This window comes from Microtus oregoni, unplaced genomic scaffold, assembly GCF_018167655.1.
Source record: "Microtus oregoni isolate MIOR12 unplaced genomic scaffold, Mior012 000008F_ref0000371, whole genome shotgun sequence".
NCBI classification, from domain to species: domain Eukaryota; kingdom Metazoa; phylum Chordata; class Mammalia; order Rodentia; family Cricetidae; genus Microtus; species Microtus oregoni.
The window spans coordinates 21384544-21409260 of record NW_024543067.1 but is presented as its reverse complement, the minus strand read 5'-3'; the positions used below and the strand labels follow the sequence as shown (position 1 = coordinate 21409260).

Here is a 24717-nt window from a genome sequence, read left to right as displayed (position 1 = left end):
AGGATGAGAGGATGGGATTATCACCTGTTGACCATTGACTACAATGTATTTACGTCTACATGGTGTTAATAAAGAGGGGCTTTTTGGTACCAGTGTTTAAGGTGTGCGTGTCGGTCTGTCTCTGCGTGTGTATTCTCAACCTCCAGCCCCTTGACCGAAGCTCAAGAACTGGGTTCTAGTGCCCAGAGCACAGACAGGGGGTTGTGGTGAGTGGCATAACATGATTACTTAATAACATCATCAAATGCTTAGAAATCAGATTAGTTTCCTGACAACCCTCAATAAAACAATATCTGCACTTTATACAAGGTATGATGCCTAAAGAGTGAATTCCCACAATGAATTACTTTATTACACTTAATTTCTTCAATGATCTCTCATTATATTGTACAATAAGTCCTCTGGGATAAAGTTCAAACTATGATAATAGCAACTATGGCATGCAGCCGAATCAGTGACACAGCACTGGCACCTAAGTCATCTTCCGCTGTTTTAATAACATAAAATTTAAATTTAAACTAACTCTCCAGTTTATAGCTCAGTATGAGCCATGCTCTTGCGAGCACTTTCCTAGACACTGCATGCCTATGACAATGATGCTGCCCTCTCTTACTCTGTATTTTCCTCCAAATATTGGTGTTCATTTGTTTTAGTATAATTTTCTTCCTCCTGAGTATTCCTAGAATGCTCATCCACGAATATTCATCCAAACACCTATATCACAGGCCATGGAACATTCCTAGCAATTTTATTTCCAGAAATTATTTAAGGAGTGCAAATTTTTTTATTACAAACTACATGTAAGATATAATTCTGGGTGAACTTGTCAAAATAAATAAACTTGGCTTCTCCTAGCAACGAATGGAAAGTAGAATTGGAGATCATTTTTAAATTTGAGGAAGTGAATTTAGGATTAAATCTCTAGGTTGTCTGTTGTACGTCAGCTTTGATATATAGCTCAAAATCTTGAATGGGATAGAACTGTTCAACCCTATCCACGGTATCTTGCAAAAATTTTGGCACTGATTAACCCAGGTGCACATTCTAATTTCATAGATATTTCCAACATCAGCAAAAAAAAAAAAAAAACAAGCATTATGTTTTCTTTTCTCATGAAAGCTAAACTCATGGGTTCATTAACAATTAAAAGGTATATTCAGACATTAACACTGTAAGTAAAACAGGTTAAGGGATGTTAAAGCTAGGTCTTTTCATAGAGAAATCTTCTAATACTGTGTCAAAGTAACCTTTTGGCCAGTTATTATAAAGGTCATTATAGCATTTTCATTTGCTTTGATAGTTACCTCTACTACATAATACTAGTTTTAATTAGACAAATAATTTTAAGACTTATTTATATTTATTTGTTTGTGTTTGTGTGACTGTATGCTGTATGTGTCTAGTGATCTGTGTAGTTCTAAAGGGGCATGAGGAACCCAGGAGCTGGAGTTACAAGTACTTATGAGCCATCTAATGTATACACTGAGAACTAAAGTTAGAACTTTGGAAGAGAAGAAAGCACCCTTAACAACTGTGCCATCTCCCCAGCCTAACTAGGACATTATTCGGGAAAAGCATACTTAGTACTTCAAAATAATCATTAGCAGAAATCTTAATCAGTTTTCATGCAACTTGTCGATCACACCCAAAGAAATAAGCTTTGCATGCAACACTTTATAAAATTTAAAAATTTTAAATAAAATTTATATTAAAAAATCCTTTGTATTTTAAGAAAAAAGAAAAAAAGAAATACAAACTTTAGGAGAAATTTTATTTCCAGTGATAAATTATGTGTTACTGAATTCCAGACTGAAATCCACGTTTATCCAGATGTCATTTCACATGACAGTGACATACATTTCATCATCTCAGCACTCATGAATCTTGGTCTCAATACAGGAAACAATTATGTATGCGTTTAAATTCTACTACTGAAATAACTAGTAAATAAGTCAAGATTATCTTTATAGATTTTTCACTTTACATATAAATATTATCATTTTCCAATAATTTTATTGAGTTCTGCAAAGTAGAAATAAGAAAAAATTATAAAAATGGGTTCTGTTTCTTAAGAAGTAATGTCTTCAGATACCAGCATGCAGATAATGCGAAATATTAATAACTCATCAATGGAAGTATAACGTTACCTCCCAGTTTTCTTATTTAGTCTGATTTCTTTTTCATAGCATTGTTAATGAGGTCCATAGAATACAAATAAATTGTTCTGCCTATGACATGAGTTGGTACTCTATGTTGTATAGATAAAATAAGAAGTTGAATTTTTATTAACCTAATCTGAACTAGAAAAATTGATAGAAATAAAAATTCTAATTTCTGCTGAATTATTAGTAGCTGGGCCAAAGTATGAGTCTCTGTTTTCACTGTCTTATAGGGCCATAATATGAAAACAAATCAAGATTATTGGAGTATTTATAGCTTATTATTAGCATCTTCCAAAGTAATATACGTGTCATGGTTTATAATAGGAGCCTTGGGTTAAAACAGGAGCCTTATGATCTTCCCTACTATGATGTTTTTATTATTTAGGGTCCATCATTTAGTATATGTTAAAATTAATTAGGAACAAACTAATAATGGCTTGTTTAGGACCGGTATAGTGGTCTTAGAGATGATGACATTAAATTTATTGAAAATGAATGGGCTGTCTCATATTTATATCATCTCCATTGACATTTTAATTAGGTTAAGTTGTTGTAGTAGCTTATGCCAATAATTCTAGCATTTAGAGAGCTGATCTGACAGGGCCCATTGGTATGTGTCCATTCTACCTTGACTAAAGGTCACAGAGTTAGAACTTCTGTTTCTTGAAGGTTATTGTCAACAGGTGCAGACCTGGTATTTCAGGTATTAAGAAGTAGATCTGTTTCTACCTCAAACAAAGGTCCCACCTTGACTTAGGCCAGAGAGTTCAGCTCTCTCAAGTTTGTTGTCAACAGGTATTACTATTATTCAGACCTGGTATTTCAGGTATTAAGAAGTAGGTCTGTTTATACCTCAAAAGAAAAGCTAAGGATCCAACTTAGTTCTTATTGCATTAAAGGAGTAGGAATAACATTGTATTCCGCCCAGGGAGTGGTTTGCCTACAGAATGTTTTGATATAGGCTGTGAGTGTTACTTGTCTTGTTCTGGTAACAGAATGTTTAAGTAAGAATGTAGTCCATAATCCTTTAACTGGTCTCTTCACTCCTTGTATCATGTTAATGCAATTTTATCTTACTCCTACCTTTTAAGGTCGGGGTATTTAAGTAAATGAAAATTAAATGCAGGCAGTTTTTAATATTCACTGGAACTCCCCCCCGGATAATATCCTATGCTTCTGTTTGTTATTTTTCTTTTTTTTATTATTTATTTATTTATTAAAGATTTCTGTCTCTTTCCCGTCACCACCTCCCATTTCCCTCCCCCTTCCCCAGTCAACTCCCCCTCTCTCATCAGCCCAAAGAGCAGTCAGGGTTCCCTGCCCTTTGGGAAGTCCAAGGACCTCCCACCTCCTTCCAGGTCTAGTAAGGTGAACATCCAAACAGCCTAGGCTCCCACACAGCTAGTACGTGCAGTAGGATCAAAACCCAGTGCCATTGTTCTCGAGTTCTCAGTAGTCCTCATTGTCCTCTATGTTCAGTGAGTCCGGTTTTATCCCATGCTTTTTCAGACCCAGGCCAGCTGGCTTTGGTGAGTTCCCGATAGAACATCCCCATTGTCTCAGTGTGTGGATGCACCCCTCGCGGTCCTGAGTTCCTTGCTCGTGCTCTCTCTCCTTCTGCTCCTGATTTGGACCTTGGGGTTTCAGTCCGGTGCTCCAATGTGGGACTCTGTCTCTGTCTCCTTTCATCGCCTGATGAAGGTTAATATCCAGGAGGATGCCTATATGTTTTTCTTTGGGTTCACCTTCTTTTTTAGCTTCTCTAGGATCACGAATTATAGGCACAATGTCCTTTATTTATGGCTAGAAACCAAATATGAGTGAGTACATCCCATGTTCATCTTTTTGGGTCTGGGTTACCTCACTCAGGATAGTGTTTTCTATTTCCGTCCATTTGCATGCAATATTCAAGAAGTCATTGTTTTTTACTGCTGAGTAGTACTTTAATAAGTATATATTCCATAGTTTTCTTCATCCATTCTTCCATTGAAGGGCATCTAGGTTGTTTCCAGGTTCTGGCTATTACAAACAATTCTGCTATGAATATAGTTGAGCATATACTTTTGTTGTATGATAGGGCATCTCTTGGGTATATTCCCAAGAGTGGTATTGCTGGGTCCAGGGGTAGGTTGATCCCGAATTTCCTGAGAAACCGAAACACTGATTTCCAAAGTGGTTGCACAAGTTTGTATTCCCACCAGCAATGGATGAGTGTACCCCTTACTCCACAACCTCTCCAGCAAAGGCTGTTGTTGGTGTTTTTGATTTTAGCCATTCTGACAGGTGTAAGATGGTATCTTAAGTTGTCTTGATTTGCATTTCCCTGATTGCTAAGGAAGTTGAGCATGTCTTTTGTGTCTTTTGGCCATTTGAACGTCTTCTGTTGAGAATTCTCTGTTCAGCTCAGTGCCCCATTTTATAATTGGGTTGATTAGCCTTTTACAGTCTAGTTTCTTGAGTTCTTTATATATTTTGGAGATCAGATCTTTGTCAGTTGCGGTGTTTGTTATTTTTCACTTGATTCTTCCTTCTCTTTACTTATTTTTCTAATTCTCGTGCCCCTACCCAGTTAAGTGACATCTTTGTGGCAGCTGGTCTCTAACACTAATCAAAGATTTCAAGTTCAAAGTCAACCTAGGACAATAGGGAGAACCCTTTCCAAACAAAAACAACAAAATAAGAAACTATGCTGTCAATCTGCAGATTCACTATTATGATTACTCTCTTCTAACAAAGTTCCTCATCAATTTCATTCACACCAGCTTTTACTCTGTGGAGTGTTATTTACTTTCTTTGATTGTAGTTTACAAGTCTTTGATGGATCATTTTGTTAGTGACTCATTTAGAAATATTTTAGGAAAGCCCTGAATTTATTATAGTGAATTGTAAAGTAGGAGATTTTGCAAACAAAATTAATCCATATGAAAGTTAAAAACACAATGCATCTATAAATGGACATTTTTATCCATAGAAACCAAATATCAAATCTTATCTTTTTTTCAAGTATGTTAAATGCTTAAACTCTCTTGCAAGTAAAGTTTGTAAATTTTAAAATAAAATTTATAGTCTAAGTTATTTTTCTCCTAAAGTAGTGGACATATTCTAGGATTATTTTATGTAATAACAGTAAATTTTGCTGCCGAGTTGGAAATTTAAGTCCTATTTCTATATTTGTGTATATTTAATAAATTTATTTATAAAAAGATGTACAATGGCATATTATGTCCCTTTTTAGACAGTGAAAAAAGAGACTCACACTTTGGCCCAGCTACTAATAATTCAGCAGAAATTAGAATTTTCATTTCTATTAATTTTTGTAGTTAACATTAGGTTGATAAAAATTCAACTTCTTTTTTTATTTATACAGCATAGAGTACCAACTCATGTCATAGGTAGAACAATTTATTTGTATTTTATGGACCTCATTAACAATGCTATGGAAAAGAAATCATACTAAATAAGAAAACTGGGAGGTAACGTTATACTTCCATTGATGAGTTATTAATATTTCGCATTATCTGCATGCTGGTATCTGAAGACATTACTTCTTAAGAAACAGAACCCATTTTTATAATTCTTTTTCTTATTTCTACTTTGCAGAACTGTTAATAAAATAAAATTATTGGAAAATGATAATATTTATATGTAAAGTGAAAAAATACTCTGAATGTAAAACTAAACAAATTTGTGTTACCAATTATTTCTTCTAAAAAATAAGTAGCTACAAAAAATCTATAACAAGGATATACAATGCATGTATATATGTGTTTACAGATATATTTATTTAGAGCTTACATAGCATGTTAGAATCATGGGTAAAGGAAAAATGTAGTTTATTGGATATGTCTATATTCATAACTAAATTATATTAGATGAATGTAGTCAATGAAAATTCACCTTAAAAATATTATATAAAATACACTGTCAAGCCGGGCGTTGGTGGCGCATGCCTTTAATCCCAGCACTCGGGAGGCAGAGGCAGGTGGATCTCTGTGAGTTCGAGACCAGCCTGGTCTACAGAGCTAGTTCCAGGACAGGCTCCAAAGCCACAGAGAAACCCTGTCTCGAAAAACCAAAAAAAAAAAAAAAAAAAAAAAATACACTGTCAATCTTTCTGGATAACTCTTGTGTTCACATACATACATGTTATCATTTACAGTAATATCAGTCATTGACTGCAGACCTGACTTTAAAAATCACTAAGTAACTGCTAATGTGTGTGTCTGCAGTGAGTCACACACATACTGACCTGTCGCCTTTGAAGAAGTAGGTTTTGCCAACATCTTCCCACCAAATGGCAGAGTCAATACCGTGAGGGGGAATTCCATTCCCAAGGGTAACCAAGTCATGAGGGTAACCTGGTTGAAGAGTCGTATCCTTAAACACCCAGTATTTGTTACCTGTATGAAATAAGTGTAGGTACAGAATATGTTACTGAAACATCAGTTACAAGGTACCTGTCAGCATAATGCGTGTAAACTACTATGCAGGAGATCCTGGAAATAAGTCAGTCCTAGTCACACGGCACACAACACTTACTCCTCAGTATGCCATACCCTGTAACCATGCCTTACACTTCACAGAAAGTTGATTTCAACCTGACATTTAACTGAAGCTTTCACTTTGAGGGTCATCAATAATTCCAGTTAAATGATTCTTTAGTGTGGTGATTTGAATGAGAATAGCCCCCATAGGCTAATATATTTGTTTATTTAGTTCCCACAGGGTAAATTTTTGGAAAAGTATTATCAGGATTAGGAGGTATGACCTTGTAGGAGTAGCTATGGCCTTTTTGGAGGAAGTATGTCAGTTGGGTGGACTTTAAGTTTTAAAAACCTATTTCAGACCCAGTGGCTCTCTACCTTTTGCTGGAGGATCAGGATTTAAAGCTCTCCACTATTTCTCCAGCCTGACTGGATGCTACCGTTCTGCCTGTCATGATAATGAAGTATGGCCCTGAACGTGCAAGACCCCAGTTTAATGTTTTCCTTTATAAGATTTGCATTTGTGATGGGTTCTTTGCATTACAATAGAACATAACTAATATATTCAATCTTATCTGTAGATTAAACTCACCACTTAAAGTAGCTTCTTCCTTAAGCAATTAGGAAGTCATTTTATCTTGTTCCTTTTTCCTCTCTAGCTGTTGTTATCTGAGCTTGATTTATTTTGTATTTCTTCTGTACTCACAGTACATTAATAATTTCTTTTTTCTTACTATAATTCTGGCTCATGTTTGCAACACTGGGTTCTCGGATTGCTATTTTGAAGGTTTTGAGGTATTTGGGAGGTGGTGTCTGGTTGGCTGAAATAGGTCTCTAGGGCCAACCCTACAAGTCTAATCACATCCACAACCAAGAAGAGCAGAGACAGAAATGATTGTATGCACCCTCTCCTGTACTCAGCTGCTCTCTATCCTTATGCAGTCCTAAATCAAAACCCAGACAATAGTGTTGCCCACAGAGGAATGAGTCTTCTCACACTGATTAACAAATAATCCAGACATCTCCCCAGAGACATGCCTTTAGGGCAATCTGACCTAGCCAATCACTCACTGAATATTTCTTTTCAAGGGGAATCCAGGTTGGGTAAACTTGGCAATTAATATTAACCACTATCTTCTTATTAATCTTATTCAGGCAGCTGTCATAAAACTTATTCAGATGATCACAACATAAACTGTGTTCACTATCTTTTCATATTGATTCTATCATTACAGTCAACTGATTTCTCAGTCACTAAAATTTGTCCCTTGAAGGCCACTCTAATTGAGAGTAATACAAAGCTTTCTTTTGTCTCTTCTAAAAAGCAAGTACTCTGTAACTTTTTCTCCATATGCTCCCTCTACATTAAAACAAGGAGGAGGAGGAGGCAAAGACTCAGGAACACAGCTGAACTGAAAGAGAAAAAGAGGAGGAAGTAAATCAGAGCTGAGCTGTGAATGAGTGAGATACCAGGTGCTCACTAGAGAAGGTGAGCATATGCAGTTCCTGGTTGTAAGTTATCATGTCTTCTCCCTCTCGAGCTCAGTTAATCCATTTGAGCTTTTGTTATAACAGAACGAGGTATGTCTTTATGAACTTTGTGCATCCAAATTCTATATGAAGTATGACATGCATTTGAGCCTCCAAATCTTGGAATCAGAGTCCTGGCTTTTAGCCAACATACCATGCTGACTTCTAGCTACGTTCCTTAGTGATTTGATGACAACTTTGTAGCTTGTTCTATTTCAAATCTTTTTCGTTTCCAGCTTGCCTCTAGCTTGTCTTCCTTCTGTTCATATTTCTTAAGGCACTAGAAAAGTTCATCTAAACTTTATGCGCCAGTTTTTTTATCTTTCAAAGTAAAGCTTTATTTATTTATTTATTTATTGAAATAATTTCTGCCTCCTCCCCGCCTCCCATTTCCCTCCCCCTCCCCTCTCTCCTTTCCCCCTCCCCCCACTCCTCTCCCCCTCTCCCCACTCCTCTTCCCCTCCCCCACTACATTCCCCCTCCCTCTGGAGTCTGAAGAGCAGTCTGGATTCCCTGCCCTGTGGGAAGTCCCCCCTCCATCCAGGTCCAGGAAGGTGAGCATCCAAACAGGCTAGGCTCCCACAAAGCCAGTTCATGCAGTAGGATCAAAACCCAGTGCCATTGTCCTTGGCTTCTCATCAGCCCTCAATAAGCATGGGATAAAACCGGACTCTCTGAACATACCCCAGTTTTTTGTCTAAAATTTTTACGTTTTTTTTCTAATTGTTCACAAGGTAGAATTTTAATGCACACATGTGACATTTCAAGGCTCCTTTCAACATCATTTGCTTACCTCACCTAAAAAAAAAAAAAAAAACTAAGGTAACCCCTTCAGTATATATTCGGGTAATTTTTGTTGAAGCACCCTTCCTACATAGCATGGTTTGCTTATATTGCCTGAGTGTCTAGGCTTTATCCTTACCATGATACTACCTAAATGATATGTTTGCTATTAGCTTTGAATCTTGTTAGCAAACCTGGAAGATGGATCTTATCACAAATAGCATGTCTGAACAAACAGTCATGGCTCACTACTGTGATTAAAGACTATGCAGATGCTATATTTAATGGTGCGTTGGGAAATGTCATCATAAAATACATGCTTTCCTCAGGTTCTTTTATGTCTGGACATTTTAAAGTAGGTGCCTCGCCCAACATCCAGATCAAATCTTTGACAGAGTAACGAGGTAAAAAATCGAAAGAACTATTTCACAGCTCAAGTCTTTTTTAATCCATATCTCTTTCACCTTTAGAACAGCACATGTTAAAACAACAGAGGAGAACTTTTGAAGGTCCAGCCTACTCACCTATGTGTAGACTTCCTCCGTCCTTTCCTTTCATCCTGATTCTAATTAGGAGAGGACCTGTGGCTACAATGCCCTCCATGTCAGCTACCGAGAGTGTCTTTGGTCAACTGAGCTCCACTGTCACTTTCCAGTAGAACATTCTATACTTCATAATGTGTATCTTGGCAGTTTTGAACTTTACTCCTTTCATGACAATTTCTAAACCCTTTTCCCATATTCACAGTGGATGAACACACAGAATGAAGTGTTCAGAGCTTTTTTTACATTTGACTGTATGTCTCAAGAGAGAATAACAAAGTGTTGATGATTTTATATAAAATTCTTATTATTCTACTAAAATATTTCTTGTATTTTGTGATTGCATGTGATATATATGTATATTTATACGTACATGTGCATATTTATATGTACATAAGATGTGTGTGCATGCACGTGTGCTTACTTTTTCAATATGTGATTTTGGTGGGCACATTCCAAGACCCATAGCACAACCTCAGGCTTTGGTCCCACCTTCACCTTATTTGAGACAGTCTCTGTGTGCCTCTGTAGGCTCAGTTATTTAGTCTGTGAGATTTCAGGGTTTTCCTGATCTCCTTTCCCATCCCCCTTGGAGCATTTGTGGTACAGGTCTTTGCTTATAGCATCAGATTTTGCATGAATTCTGAGGATCAAAATTCAGGTCCTTACACAGTGGGCTTTTGAGACTGGGGAAGACTCAGTGAGCAATGTTTCTAAATCTACATGATGGAAATGCTTTTCGATTGGACCAATAGTTTTCATCATTCATGGGAAATAACCAGTCCTTCACTTTGAATGAGTAAGACTTTATATAGAAGATCAAGACTCAGTTTTCCTGTTAGGAAAAACCAAACAATACTTTTTATTTATTTTTTATTTATTTTTTTAACAAACAATATTTTTTGAAATGCAATTAACTGTCATTGGAAAGAATAAAGTAAAACAAAAACCTTAACAGCACTTGTTGTCAGGTTACAGGATGCAATCCCAATACACCAAAAACATTATGGAGATACCATGACTTTGACTGCTAGGTATTGTGATCTAGAATTAAGGAAATATCAATTGATAATGAATATCAGTACTTAAATTTTCTGTGTGTTTATTAAGGATTTACATCATAATTCCTTCCGTATCTTATTGAGTTAGAATTTTCACATGACAAAACCCAAGGACTTGGTCTATTTTGTAGTTGGTATGTGAGTGATTTATATTCAACTCTCTTTGTTTTATATATAAGAGTAGCTTTTTGTTTATGTTATCATCAGGGTGCCCTACTTTCAAAGACACTAATGCCTGTGATGCAGAATTAAAGCTTTTGCTGGATTTTAAATGACAGTGGCAGGTTTTGGTAGAAGTGGAGAAAGTGGCCTTAGTGACACTGTATCGGAGGAATGCAAATGAGAATATCAAGTCAGAATAAAGACAGAGAGGTATGGTAAGTAAAAATGATGACCAGAAATACGGGCAGAGACCTTACAGAGTAGAACCCGCGGGCATTTCATGGGAATCATCACTCCCATCCAGTCACGATCTGCTAGTTAACAGTCTGTGATAGTCACTGACACAGCAGATGCAGGTTTGCTGCAGAAGCAACACACAAGGTTCCAATCCCTATCGTGCTTATTTATTTTTGTGGGTTCTACAATATTTTCAAACTTTAGGCCAATGTGTTAGCCACTGGAGCGAGAAGCTCAGGTCTTCCTTGAGGAGAACTTTTCCTACCAGACGAGCAGCTCCCTCTGAGAAGTTTAGTAGGTTTTTTTTTTGACAATCCTTCTGACCTCCTAAGCCAGTGTTATTCACAGCAAATGTAAATAAAATGATGCAATGAAAGTTTTTGAAAGTGAGGAAAGATTTTATACATGCAGGTAATACTGATGTTAGAAGACTGCAGTTTGAATTATAAATAATATGAACAATAATTTACAATCTTAGATTTTTGAAAAACATAAGGTTAAATATCTAATATCATTGGAAATTTTAAGTTACCAACTATCAGATTTTATTGTACATGTGTTCCTGGGTAAGGCCAATAAAACGAGGAGATTTAAAACATTAGTATGGCATGTGCCATTGTATTTTAGGCTAAGTTTAGAAAATTGTTAATATGTATTTTCATTATAGTCTTCCATTTAATTAAAACTTTGTCACAAAATAAAAAATCTAGAATGTGATTAATATTAATCATTAAATTAATGCTATTCCCATGCTTGACGTGTGTTTTTACACATAGCAAGGCTCCTAAAGATCTAGTGTAACTTTGTTTTTCAAATAGATGGTGACTGCAGTAAAACACTTACTTATGGTAGAGTTCTTTTATTCACTGTACTGTGTAAGAAACAGGTTACTTTGATCTCAAATGAACTTCATTAGAACTTTTAAAACTCCCAAGAACAATGATTTTTCAGCAGCATTAAAGAAGTGTTGGCTCATTTGAAAAAAAGGAAATATGCAAAGAACAGAAACTATTCTGAAATAAGCAAACTTGGGCCATTTTCTGGCCTGGTCTATTTTAGACATTCCTATATCTTTTTCATCTGCTACAAATATTTTTAATGTTTTTCTTCTCAAATGTTATGAGCCTCTATTTGTCTTGTTTCAATTCTGTAAGTGCTATTTTTTGTCTGCCTCTGGAAATGAAATTTTCAAACACGGTAGGAAATACCTCTTATAGATATGAAGTGATAGCAAAACTGGAAATGGAGACAAATTTTAAAATGCTTGAGTTTGACGGTGGCTTGTTCTTCATTTAAAAATTTACTTTCTTCTTGAGGGACATTTTACCAGCTCTATTTTTTATATAGATTATTTTCCATATTATTATCTCATAGCCACTCAGTCAACCTGTCTTGTAATTGAATGTAAACATCTGCCATGATTATGTTCCTCAAATGAGATCCTGTGAGATCAGCTGTATTTGTGGATATTGACACAGATTTCTAGAATCACAGCAGGGGAATGGACTACACACTTGATGGCACATTCCATTTCCTATCCTTTCGGAATAAAGATGCCTTCTTATGAACCCAGTGGAGGAGTTTCATTAGTTGCCTAATGTAAAATAAAGGAATAAGGGGAGGTCGTTGTTCTAGACCCCACAATCACACATGTAACCCAATCATTGGGCGTACAACAAATTACTGCTGAGAACCTGCTTTAGATCCACCCTCATACCCAGCTTACACTCCTTTGTAGTTTGCCATGTGAAGCATCACGGCAAGTTAAGTGAGACTTTATGTAATGACTTCCTTTTTTAAAATTTACTTTTAGCTATGTATATGAATGTGTGAGGGTCTTTGAATGAGGATGACAATACAGCGGAGTACTGAGGGGATTGTGAGCTTCCTGACATGAGCACTAGGAACTAAGCTCTGGTCCTCTGCAAGAGCAAGCACTCCACCATGGAGCTCTCTCTAATCTCTGAAACGACTTCATTTGTTTTTTAAAGGAGAGAACTGTACATCTCTACATTTAGTAGATTTTAAATACTAAATTTTAAATCATTTAAATTTAAATCAATCATATAAATTTTAAATCATTTAAGGTGTTGTCAACTTCTGTGTTCCTTCTTTTCACAAAATCTTAAGGATTCTTATTAAAAATACGCAAAACTAAACTAGGAAAATTAGTGAAAACAGGACAGCAATAACAATGAAATATAACATGGTGAGATTGTGAAAAATGAGGTTGCTGACATATTTAATAATGATTACTAATCGAGATTATTATTAGCAAACACATTAAAATCATTTCAAGAGAGTAGTACATAACATTAAATTAAGATTATACATTGTTTTTAATATAGCTTCAGTATATTAATTCCTCACTGTAAAAAGAGTCCTGATACTAGGATGTAACTCAACTCAGGAAGTTGCTAGGAAAAAAGAAACTGATGTGAGGAGCCCTTTCTTGGTTATCATTATACCTCCTTATCCAGTAGTGAACTAGAAGGAGAAATGCATTATGTTGATGTTTACATTTAACATGTTCTAGAATAATAAAGAAATTAATTCTAATACAATTCTAATACATGACCCAGCATATGTGAATCTATGGAATACACAAACTGATAGTTTTACTCCTTTATAGAATAACTTTGTTTGGTATATATATATATATATATATATATATATTATATGATGTATCACAACATAATAAATTACAAGTAATACCATGCATCTAAAGTATATAATTTGTAATATATATATGTATATATATTTTTTTCCTGTCAAAATATCAAATAACTAAAATACTAATCATTTTATCCTTCTGGATTTCCACAGGCTTGCCTGTGTTCCTTCCCACTTCACCAAATCTCATCTGTAATCCATGTATTAATCTTGATGGAAGTTTTGTCCACATTCTATTAGTTTCTATTGAGCTTTATAAAATTATATTGTCAGAGTACTTTGTATATTCTGGGGACACTGCAGAAATATACACACAAGACACACTGTTTTCTTTTGTACTTTAAGCTGTCTTTAAAGAAAAAAATGAAAATCTTTGTGGTCTATGATTCAGTCATTCCCTGTAATTCCCAAGCTACATCACAGGTGTCTCCAATACTCGTCTAGAGCATTCAGAGAGTCCACTACTTTCAGCATGAGGATGAGGTCATTGTGATTTCATATATGGTCCAAGGTACATACATATCAGAGTTTATTTGATTTGTGCATAGCTTGCCACGGTTTAGGCAGTGTTTGTTGGGAGGCCCTTTGTTTCCCCCTACTGAACTTTTTCTGTATCTTTCAAAGAAATCTCTGAAGAAAAAGATGGCTTTTAGATATATGTTTGGGTCTGTTTCTGAACTAGCTGTTCTCTTTCAGTGGCATCTAATTTTCTTTCTTCATGCTGGGGATTTACTGTCTTCAACAGTTGTAAAATATGATTCAAATTGAAGTAATAATCTCACAGACTCTTTTTGTATTAACAAGTCTTTCGTGTATGGATTTTAGAGTTAGCTCAACCACTAGTACATATTATACAACAAAGCCTGTACAAGTTTAAGTGGAACAGCAATGAGCCTGTAGATAAATGTGATTAGACTTCACACCGCAACAATATTGATTGTTTTACCATGAATAGAACATAATTCACCTAAAATTTCTCTACTTTTGTTTTGTGTTTTGTAATGTTTATGTGTTACATGTTTTGCAATCAACGCCAAAATATTTAAACTTTTAGATGATAAGGCCTTTATTTCTTTACTAATGTGTAGTAGAAAACAATTTCTTGCTTTGCACTATTTTTTTAAATGGAAGCACTGACTGCCTTTACCGTGAAACACATTTGCAAAGGTATTTGCATACTAGATCTTCTCAGGTTATAGTGCAGTAACTCGTCATCCTAGCAGAGGCTTATCTACTGTCCAGTATAGTAAAGGAAATGCTTATCCTCAGAAAACAGTTGGGGTGCTTGCTTCTTGTTTAGTTTTCCTGTTCCTTTTATCCAAGAGATGCATTATATGAAGAGCGGTTGTCTGGCCTTCTTTGTATCACACCATGGGAGTTGGGTTGTAGGCTACTGAGTTTTTACCTAACTTTCCCCCTCCTTTTAGGATTTTCCTGCCTTCATCCCAAATACCATGAAAGTAAGACAGGCTAAGTTGTAAGTTTACAAATATCAGAGTCTCAGTCCTTTCATTTAGCCAGTAAGCCACAGCCACGTGGCAATACACAGATTAATAGAAATGGGTTAAACTAAGATGTAAGAGTTATCCAATAAGAATCTAGAGCTAACGGGGCAAGCAGTGATTTAATTAATATAGTTTCTGTGTGATTATTTACGGGCTAAGTGGCTGGGAACCAACAAGTGGTCCCTTCCCTCCAACATATATGCTTGAATTATTTTCCTTCGTGGATCATCTCTTGATTAAAATAGAAAGAATGGTAGGTAAGTTATACAGTGATGGGGGCTCTGGTATTATGTTGCTCTTTATAAATTTATATTAACTTCATGAACTTGGCGGCATACCTTGCCTCAGCTTACTTCTCTTACTTGTCGGTGAATATGGTGCATCCTATTCCCTATCTCAGGATTATTGGGACTGCTAAATTATTACCACATGTGAAGTACTGGGCACATGTGTGTTGTCAGTGGATGCTTGTTATGGCTGCTGCTACTGCTGTGATTATTTTTAATATCATTGCCCTCCTGCTATTTGATAGCAGATGTACCTGAAATATGCGTGCATTATCCCACTGTGAACCAAGGACGCACACCACTGTTACCAGTCAAACTGGTGTTCTTGATTGAGTTCTGAGTCTTGTTAATGAAATAGCTTAGAGAGATACTAAGAAGGAAGCTTAAGCACAATTTTATTAGACACTGAGAGGAGCAAAGAAATGGCGACCATTGAGCAACCACATGTCAGAAAACGGGTCACAGAGTAAAATGATTGAAGTAATAGTTTTAGACAAAAAGAGTAAGAAGGCACAGAGAGTATCTTGGAGGTGTTGACCAGTTTCAAAGAGAGAGAGAGAGAGAGAGAGAGAGAGAGAGAGAGAGAGAAACTTTGTAAAGAAAAAGTTATTTTTTTTTTTCTGAGTAGATCTGGAAAACAGGGTACTCAGATAAACAAACGGATCACATTTCTGTCTGGGAAATCTCTTCCCAGGATTCATAGGAAAGTGTTCCAGGAAGAGCAAGTGCATTATTTCATTAACTGGATAATTATTCCTCCCTTCTCGTAGCATGATTTTACAAGAATCATCCCTCCTGAAAGGTGGTGGCTTGGCCAGGTGATAGACAGGCAGGTCTACCTCGATTAACTCTTAAGTGAGCAGACAATATTATACAATGCTCTAATCTTTGGAATTTATCAGAATGTCATGTCTCCACTCAGACCAGAAGTAGGTTCCTTCCTTCCTTTCCTTCCATCCTTTTTCCCTTTTCTTTCTTTCTTTCTTTCTTTCTGTCATTCATTCTTTCTTTCTCCCTCCCTTTTAGCCCTCCTTCCCTTCCTTCCCTTCTTCTTTTCTTTGACAAGGTCTTACTATGACTCTCAGCTTACATTAGTCTCAAACCATTCTCCTGCTTCAACCCCTGTCTTCCAAGTAGCTGGAGTTGTAGGGATGTACTAGTCCTGCCCTACCCCTTACTTTTAGTTTGTGTTATATATAATCAAAATCTAAAATTCCTACAGAGAAGGATGTCACTAAATTTTGACTTGCACATAAGCACACAGCAAATGAAATTATAAATTACAAAACTAAAAATTATACTTATTTTGTTTCACTGACATTTTATTTTATTTTATATACATTGTACTTCATGAAATCAGTTATATAATCTCAATAACTTTCATTTCTTCACTTCCTTTTGCTTCATAGGGCCCTGAACAAGCTGATCAATATGCAACAGAACCCGTCTGAGAAAACATGCTTACCTTTAAAAAAGACGAAATTTCCATCACTGTTTTCATAAACTGCATCAATACTGGGGGGTAAGCCCCGCCAGAAGTAAGTAATTTGCATGGGGTATCCATCCATCACCCTGTTGTTTCTCACTCGCCAAAACCACTGGTCCTGCAAAGCAGACAGAAGCAGTGCTCAGCATTTCCACAGGCCTGGCAGCACTGGAGGGACAATCATGCACTGGAAAGTTTTAAAGCTAAGTATAGAATTCTTATTTTCTTTCACCAACATAACCTGAGAGAGCGCTAATACACCATGGAAAGCTAGTTAGGAAATCCCACCATCTTTAAACAATATTACGTGAATAAATACGGTGTCACAGTTCTCCAGGTTTTCATTTGTGATTATTGTAGGATTTTCAAGATGGAGCATAAGGAGGACAGATAGCATGCTGCTTGGTGGTGGGAGGTGGGCTGTGATTACAGCTATGACATGTGCATTTGCTCTGCCCAGTTGCACTTCTACCCACACACAGAATCTCCATGCTCTAGATGCTGAGACTTGAACAGAAGGACCATATATCTTTGGATGCCCATGTTATAGTTGCTGTCTGTGTAATGATTGATCATTCAATGTGTCTCAAATTGGTCAGTAATGGTAGTTCTACGTAAGCAAATTTATCTTGAAAATAATCATCACAGAAGATTCTACTTAGGCTAATTTTCTCTTCTACCTGCCTTTGCAAAGTGCTTTACTTGACTCAGTTTTAAAACAGTTCTCATATCTATTCTTATTCTTGTGAATAACAGGATTTGGCTTGCCATAGCTGTTTATAAAGTTAATGAGTTATTAATTAGACTGAACATAATGTATTTTCATATCAATCATTACTCCTGGACAGTAAAAGCAAAATGTAACAGAAATCTATGAAAAGTGATACATCTAGTGGTACTGAATAATTTCCAATTGAACATTTCAGAAAAAGATTATTCAAAGTGTTCTGATACTAGGAAACAGGGGTATAACTTGAAAATTGTTTTTAAATATCAAGAATATTTTACTTTATTTTACATTTCACTATATTTCAAACACACATACATATAATAGAAACCATTTCACTTGAAATCAAATATGTTTACTATACAGAAAAGTGCACATCACAAGTTATCTTTGATTTCAATTTTTGCCTTTCTCCCATCTGAGTCATCTGTGAATTGCTTGGTAAAATGTTCACCAAACATCTGGATGAAAACAGCACAGCCTCTCTGGGCTTCTTAGGATTGATTCAGGTGTTGGCACAAAGTTCAGGGGGAATTATTTGACACCACGCACTATGACAATACGATGCTTGTCTCATTGCAACTTTTTCATGTTCTAGCTATTATTGGTTATTTTCTCTACAGATGAATTATTTAGAAGCAAACAGCAGCATCATTTCTGAATCTCAATTCACATCCTATTCTTTTCCTGTCTTTTAATAAGTTTGTCACTTTGGTTAAGACACTAGTCCTTGAGTGACTTACCAGCTGGTATCTAAATGTCAGTATGACTAGCTTACTTTATACAGAGGGATACCTGAGACATGGGGACATACCAACTCTCATATTGATGGTTTATATTTTTATTTCCTCCAAATCAAAACTTTCTCTAATGAAGATAAAAGGGAAGCTTTACAGACTGAAGAAGTTGTGTGCCTTTCCCCACAGTTATACAATCATAAACACATTCTGAGGAAGAGGAAAATCTTTAGTGGAGCCGGCTGAAAATGGGAGGGAGCTCTAGGAAAGTAGCTTTTGTTCAATGTCAGCCACATGGGTGATACACCGTCTGTGAGCCACCTATGTTTCTGTAAGTAACCACAATAAACTCATTAGTTTCCCGAACCAGAATTACGAAAAATAATTTTGTTGCTCCTGTTTTTGTGTTTTAACCTGCTGTTGTTACTTTATTTGTGATGAATGGGTATTTATTTACATATACCAGGAAAAGCGACACAGCAACCTAACATTCTCTAAGAGGGCAATGTATACTTAACAGACAATCTTCTCAATATTTTTTTAACCAAATCACCATGAAGATGATACATGCCATTGGCAAAATAAAAGTGTGTGAAAAACAAGGAGAAAATGTTTGCTTTTGGATCATAATGGATTAATGTAGCAAAGATTTATTTGAGAAAGAGGATTAAAAAATAAGGATCATGAATAATATGAAAAATAAAGAGTATTGTGTATGTGTGTGTGGAAAGAGAGGCTTGTGAATATAGGAAAAGAGATGCAACCTGACATAATTAGTGAAGCAGAAGCTGGAACTTTCCTGTGATACTATCTATCTTAGTTGAAAAGCTCTGATTTTATGATTTGTAGAAATAGTGTCTTTCATGTATCCTTGATTGGAGTACAACATGGCACAACACCTATGAAATCAATACCATTGCATATAGCAAGCATTATATACGCATTGTTTCTTTTATCCCGAGTGTCTTCTCTAGAAATTTACCTGAAATCAAGATAGAGTTTCTCCAATGGACAACTATAATGCAATATGACAGAAAGTAAATTCATACAACAGAGTTTGATTTTTAGGATCTGTTATTGGATTTCATCTGTGATATGAAAGTATGCTATGATGTGAAGGATAATAATAAAAGATCCTCATGTGTATTTACACAGTACATAGAATTATACAATATATATAATGTAGATATTGCTTGTATTTGCTTTTATATACAAATGAATACAAAGAAAATAGACACTAATTCGTTAAATGTAGATTATTAGGTGTCCTTGTTCTTTGTGCTTTTAGAAAATTTCCATAAACACATCTTAAAAATACTTATTCTCTAAAACTCTGAAAAGTTATAGGAAATACACAAACCATGAAAATGTTTGTAAATGTATGTAATGGGTAAATAACCATTCTAATGAGTAAACAGAAGTTGATCAAACCTTCATTAAGTTGATTTAGAAATTGGATGCTAAAAATAATGTCACTGCCAACATCTTTGTTCATAAAAAAAGACATACACCATTATATATATATATATGTGTGTGTGTGTGTGTGTGTGTGTGTATGTATGTACGTATGTATGTATGTATATATCTCATTATGCTCACTATGTAACCACGGGTGACTGGAATTCATTATATAGACCAGAATGACCCCAAAGATGCTGCTTAGTCAAAGACAAATATATTTTATACCTTATAATTAAATTAGTACATGTCCCATTTGATCTTCGTACATACATGCTAGAAAGATGAAATCACACATGGTGATACTGCACAAGTAGGAGCATGAGATTTCACGTTAATCTGTTCTTTTTAGGTTACTGTCTTTAGAGAAGTCTACAGGGCATTGCAGTGTTTAAAGAAAGAGAAAGAAAATACAAATAGTTAGTTAGATATACTGCTCTTCAATGCTGAAAAGAAAAAATAAGATGATAACTTGGTGAAAAAAAGAAAAGTGTAAGGGAAGCATAATGATATGTGCCTTGCAAAAGCAATGCACTCTGGGGAAGTCTGTGCTATTATGTCCCCGTAGCTGACATAAGCTGCTTTTTAGGGGACAGCCTAATGTCTAAAACAACCATTAGAACAGGCTTCCTACGAAGACAGTCATGAACATATGCCATAATTTTTCTATTAAGAATTTCACAGCTCATCAACGCAAGATCAACCAGAAGAAATTCTGGGATAAAGATGCAGCGGTCCATCTGTCCTGGTAAGCACTTTGTATAGTGACTACATTGTTGAGAAATGATCACAGCAAAGACCCACTATAGTAGCAGAAGGAAATAACATGTCATTGAGGTGCTTGCCAAAACACGGTTAAATTGATAATTCTTAAAATTTTCTAAAGACCTTATAAGAAGTCAGATTTTACAGTTGGCATTTAAATTTAGAAGGTTAAATTCTTCAATAAATGAAATCCATATAGCTGTTTGTAAGTAAAGGAGGTAGCATTTCAGAATATTTTGCTTACTACTGTTCCAAATTTATGTAGTAACTTGTGCAGCTTGAAAATGTTTCAAAAATCTTTTGGTTTTATTTTAGTTTATTCTGGACAGTGAAAAGTCAAATGACTGGTTGGTGTGGACCACTATATCATTCATTAGTATTTATTAAATAATGGCATAGCAAATATGCATTTTAAAGCTTAAATACTTATAAACATCAGTGCATAATTTTGTATGTACATATAATAATGTAAATACTTTTATCTGATTTTTACACATAATTAAAGACCAAAAAAGAAGTATTGATCCACTCCCCCCAGAATAAAAAGATTCTAGGAGATGGTAGGAGATAATGATTACTGAGTCTGGTTTCAATAATAGTCCCTGCAGTGACTTCCCACAATTCCTCTGGAATCTATGTTTGCATAGAATGTGCATCATAACATTTTTGAGACCTTTTGATTTAATAAAAAGATGCAACATCCAAAATACTTCATTGGGAGAAGGATATCAGATTTCACACATAATTGCTCAAAGCAGCAATATTTTATTTTAATATTGTTTTCCATTTCTAGAATTTGAATATCAGCAATAATGGCAGAGTGGCCAAATTCCAATTCAGATATCTAAAATTAGGTGTTGAAAACATAAAACATCTCATTCACTTCATTGTATTAGTAGTTTTAGGTGCAAAAAAGAATCTAGATATAAAAAAGAATCTAGACATAAAAAAGAAAGCTAGATAAAAAGGGCAAGGTAAATATACCCTTTAAGATGTATTGGAAAGACCAAAGTTGATTCTAAAATGTACAACATTGCCTGTATAAAAATGGGGCCTGCCTCCCACTAAATATAAGGAGCCACAAACAGTTGTTATTAGAAAAAAAATATTTTTCTTTTATTTTTTAACTGATGAAAAAATACATTTTCCACATATACTGTTTAATATGTACCTATTTTTGCAAGGTATGTAAGACAATGGGTTCAATGTCAAACTTTTTAAATTAATTAATTTATTTACTTAATTTGTCTCCTCTCCCTTCTCTTCTCCCAGTCCCCCACCACCACCTGCCCTCTGCCAACCCCATCCACACCCCTATTTCTATTCAGAAAAAGGCAGGACTCTCATGGATACAACAAAACATGGCACATCAAGTTGAGTAAGACTAAGAAACTCCTCTTGTATTAAGGCCGGGCAACAGAACCCAGTATAAGGAATAGAGTCGCAAATGCAGGCAAAAGAGTCAGAGGCAACCCCTGCTCCCATTGCTAGGAGTATCACAAGAAAACAAAGCTGTCACATATGTACAGAGTACCTATTCTGCCTCATGTAGGCTCCCTGACTGTTGACTTCAATTTCAATGAACTCAGTTTAGTTGATTCTCTGAGTTTTCCCAAGGTGTCCTTGGCCCCCAGGATCCCCAAATCCCTTTTACCCTCTTGTGTAGGATTCCCCAAACTCTATTTAATTTTTGTCTGTGGGTCTGCATGTGTTTCATCAGTTGCTGAATTAAGTCTCTCTGATAACAATTTGGTTAGGTGTTGGTAGTAGTTTAATCTGAGAGAGCTTGGAAAGTAATTCTAGACACAAAAGAATTAAGTATGGCTTCTTGGTAGCAGCATTTTCTCATGTGGGCTCTGTTTGCTAAGGGCAAGAACATGTCATTTAAGAGAGGCTTCCTGACTTGGCTTTAGCTGCAAAAATCTTGCAGCTTTTTTAAGAGGCCTCACCACCAAACACTTAAATGGTGTTTATGAATAGCTGATAGCGTGCTTCTTGGTGGCATCAGGGACCTTGAAACTCCATAGACCTATGGCAATAACCAGGGCTCCGGCCAGCATCTCCACCATGAAGAAAGACTCTCAGAGAGCTAAGGATTGGTGTGGATTCAGCCGTCAAAGCCACAGCTTTAATCCTAGCCATATTGCTTAGCAAATTAAAGACTCGTGTGGTCAGAAAAAAAAAGAGATATACAGTAAAGATGGATTCATACAAAAAAAATCCTCTAAACAATTTACAATGTGTTTAAAAATATATGTAGGCTTGGGAGAGAAAATATACCACATTTTCTTTATCCATTCCTTGGTTGAGGGACATCTAGGTTGTTTCTAGCCTTGAGTTAATGGGTCCTTTGGTAGATTGACTCTCAGCTTTCTGAGAAACTGCAACAGTGGCTTCCAAAGTGGCTGTACAAGTTTGCACCCTCAGCAGGAAGGGAGGAGTGTTGTCCTTGTTCCATATTCTTTCCAGCATGAGCTGTCACTTGTATTTTTTATTTTAACCATTTTGACAGGTTTAAGATGGAATCTCAGAGTGGAGCACAGGCACTAAGATCAACAATTAATAAATGGGAACTTGTGAAATTGAAAAGCTTCTCTAAGCCAAAGGACACTGTCAAAAGCTAACCAGGACTATAGCAAGAGACTGTCTCAAAGCTCTTCAATGTAAGATAGGATCTCGGAGTCATTTGATTTGCATTTCCTAGATGATGAAGGATGTTGAACATCTCCTTAAATGTTTCTCAGCCTTTTGAGATATATGTTGAGAATTCTCTATTTAGGTCTGTATCCTCCTTTCAATTGTATTTTTTGGTTTGTTGATATATGGTTTCTTGTGTTCTTTATACATTTTTGAAATCAGCCCTTTGTCAGATTAGATGTTGATCAAGATCTTTTCCCATCCTACAGGCTACTGTTTTGTCCTTATTCTCATTAGCATCCTCTAGTTCCTATCATTCTGGGCAAAGTGCCAAGACCCTGTCATGGTGTAGGGGTTGGGGATGCTAAAAGACTCATCACATGACATAGGAAGCATCCAAGGCACGAGACAATAGTAGAGACTTTATTTTCACTTTTGCCATGAACCAGACATATTCTTTCTCTGCAGACCTCACTATAATACAAGAAGAACCACCCTGAGTTGGATGTTTTCAAAATGAAAGAGAACATATGCTTTGAGAACAATATATTCAACAGAAATAAAGGGTCAAGTCTCCACTTCACTGAGCTAGTACTGGGGCAGAGGAGGAGAGAAGTTGATAGGGGGTGGGCAAGCAGGAATGGCCCTGGGAAAGAGTTTATACTTCCAATGAAAGAGATGCACAGTTACTTGTCAACAACTGATGTGTTAAAGGGCTATGTTGAATTAGAAATTTGTTCCCAAGAGATAAGGGCATTTGGGGCAGAGAATTCCCCAGAAGAGCAATGCAAGACACTCTGAAAGATTCCTAGGTGAGGTTGTTTCAGAGGCCACTGGCAGTTGTTACCATAACAGCAGAGACTAACTCTTATTACCATTGTCTAATTGCTTTATGCTAATATGCTCTTGAGAACATTCCTTCAGCTCCCACTGTTCCACTCAGCTCTGTTTACTTAAAAACAGAGTTCAAAAGGTAATTGCCCTCCCTTACACTCCAAGGGAGTCTTCAACAAACAGCTTGATGGCAAAACTGTTTCTACCAAGATGCCTGTGGGAAATCAGATGACCTCAATGTTGGAAAATGGAAAGTCCTGCGATACTTCTTCAAAAACAATAATGAGTTAGAACCACAATTTCCTACTGCTGTAGGGGAATCATTCTAATTCTAATCATTCTACTCAGTAATGGAACCTTGGGTGATCATGGTGGGGCAAAGAGATGGTAACTCGCTATGTAGCAACCAGGCTGCTACTCACTGTATGGCCGTGGTCCAAGCTGCCACACACTCTGCCATCATCTTGAATCAGACGTTAAAGTGCACCTCTACACTGAGAAATTAGTAATCTAACAACTGAAAAATGAATGAAGCAAGTAAAGTACAGAGAGGCTGAGCAACAGGAATCATTTGTATGTAAAAGAGATACTTGGTTAGAATATTTATAGATTATGAGAAACATTATCAACTAGTGATAATGAGGAAG

General features: G+C 36.0%; 1 protein-coding gene across 1 annotated transcript in view; it reads right to left on the bottom strand.

The window, feature by feature from the left end:
* Positions 1 to 24717, bottom strand: part of Mmp16 (matrix metallopeptidase 16) — a 193915-nt gene that overhangs the window by 13910 nt on the left and 155288 nt on the right. The window contains exons 7-8 of the mRNA XM_041657221.1: positions 16892 to 17030; positions 6412 to 6562 (exon numbers count right to left, since the gene is read on the bottom strand). Of these exons, the coding sequence (XP_041513155.1) occupies positions 6412 to 6562; positions 16892 to 17030 (290 nt within the window). The remainder of the gene's footprint in view (positions 1 to 6411; positions 6563 to 16891; positions 17031 to 24717) is intronic.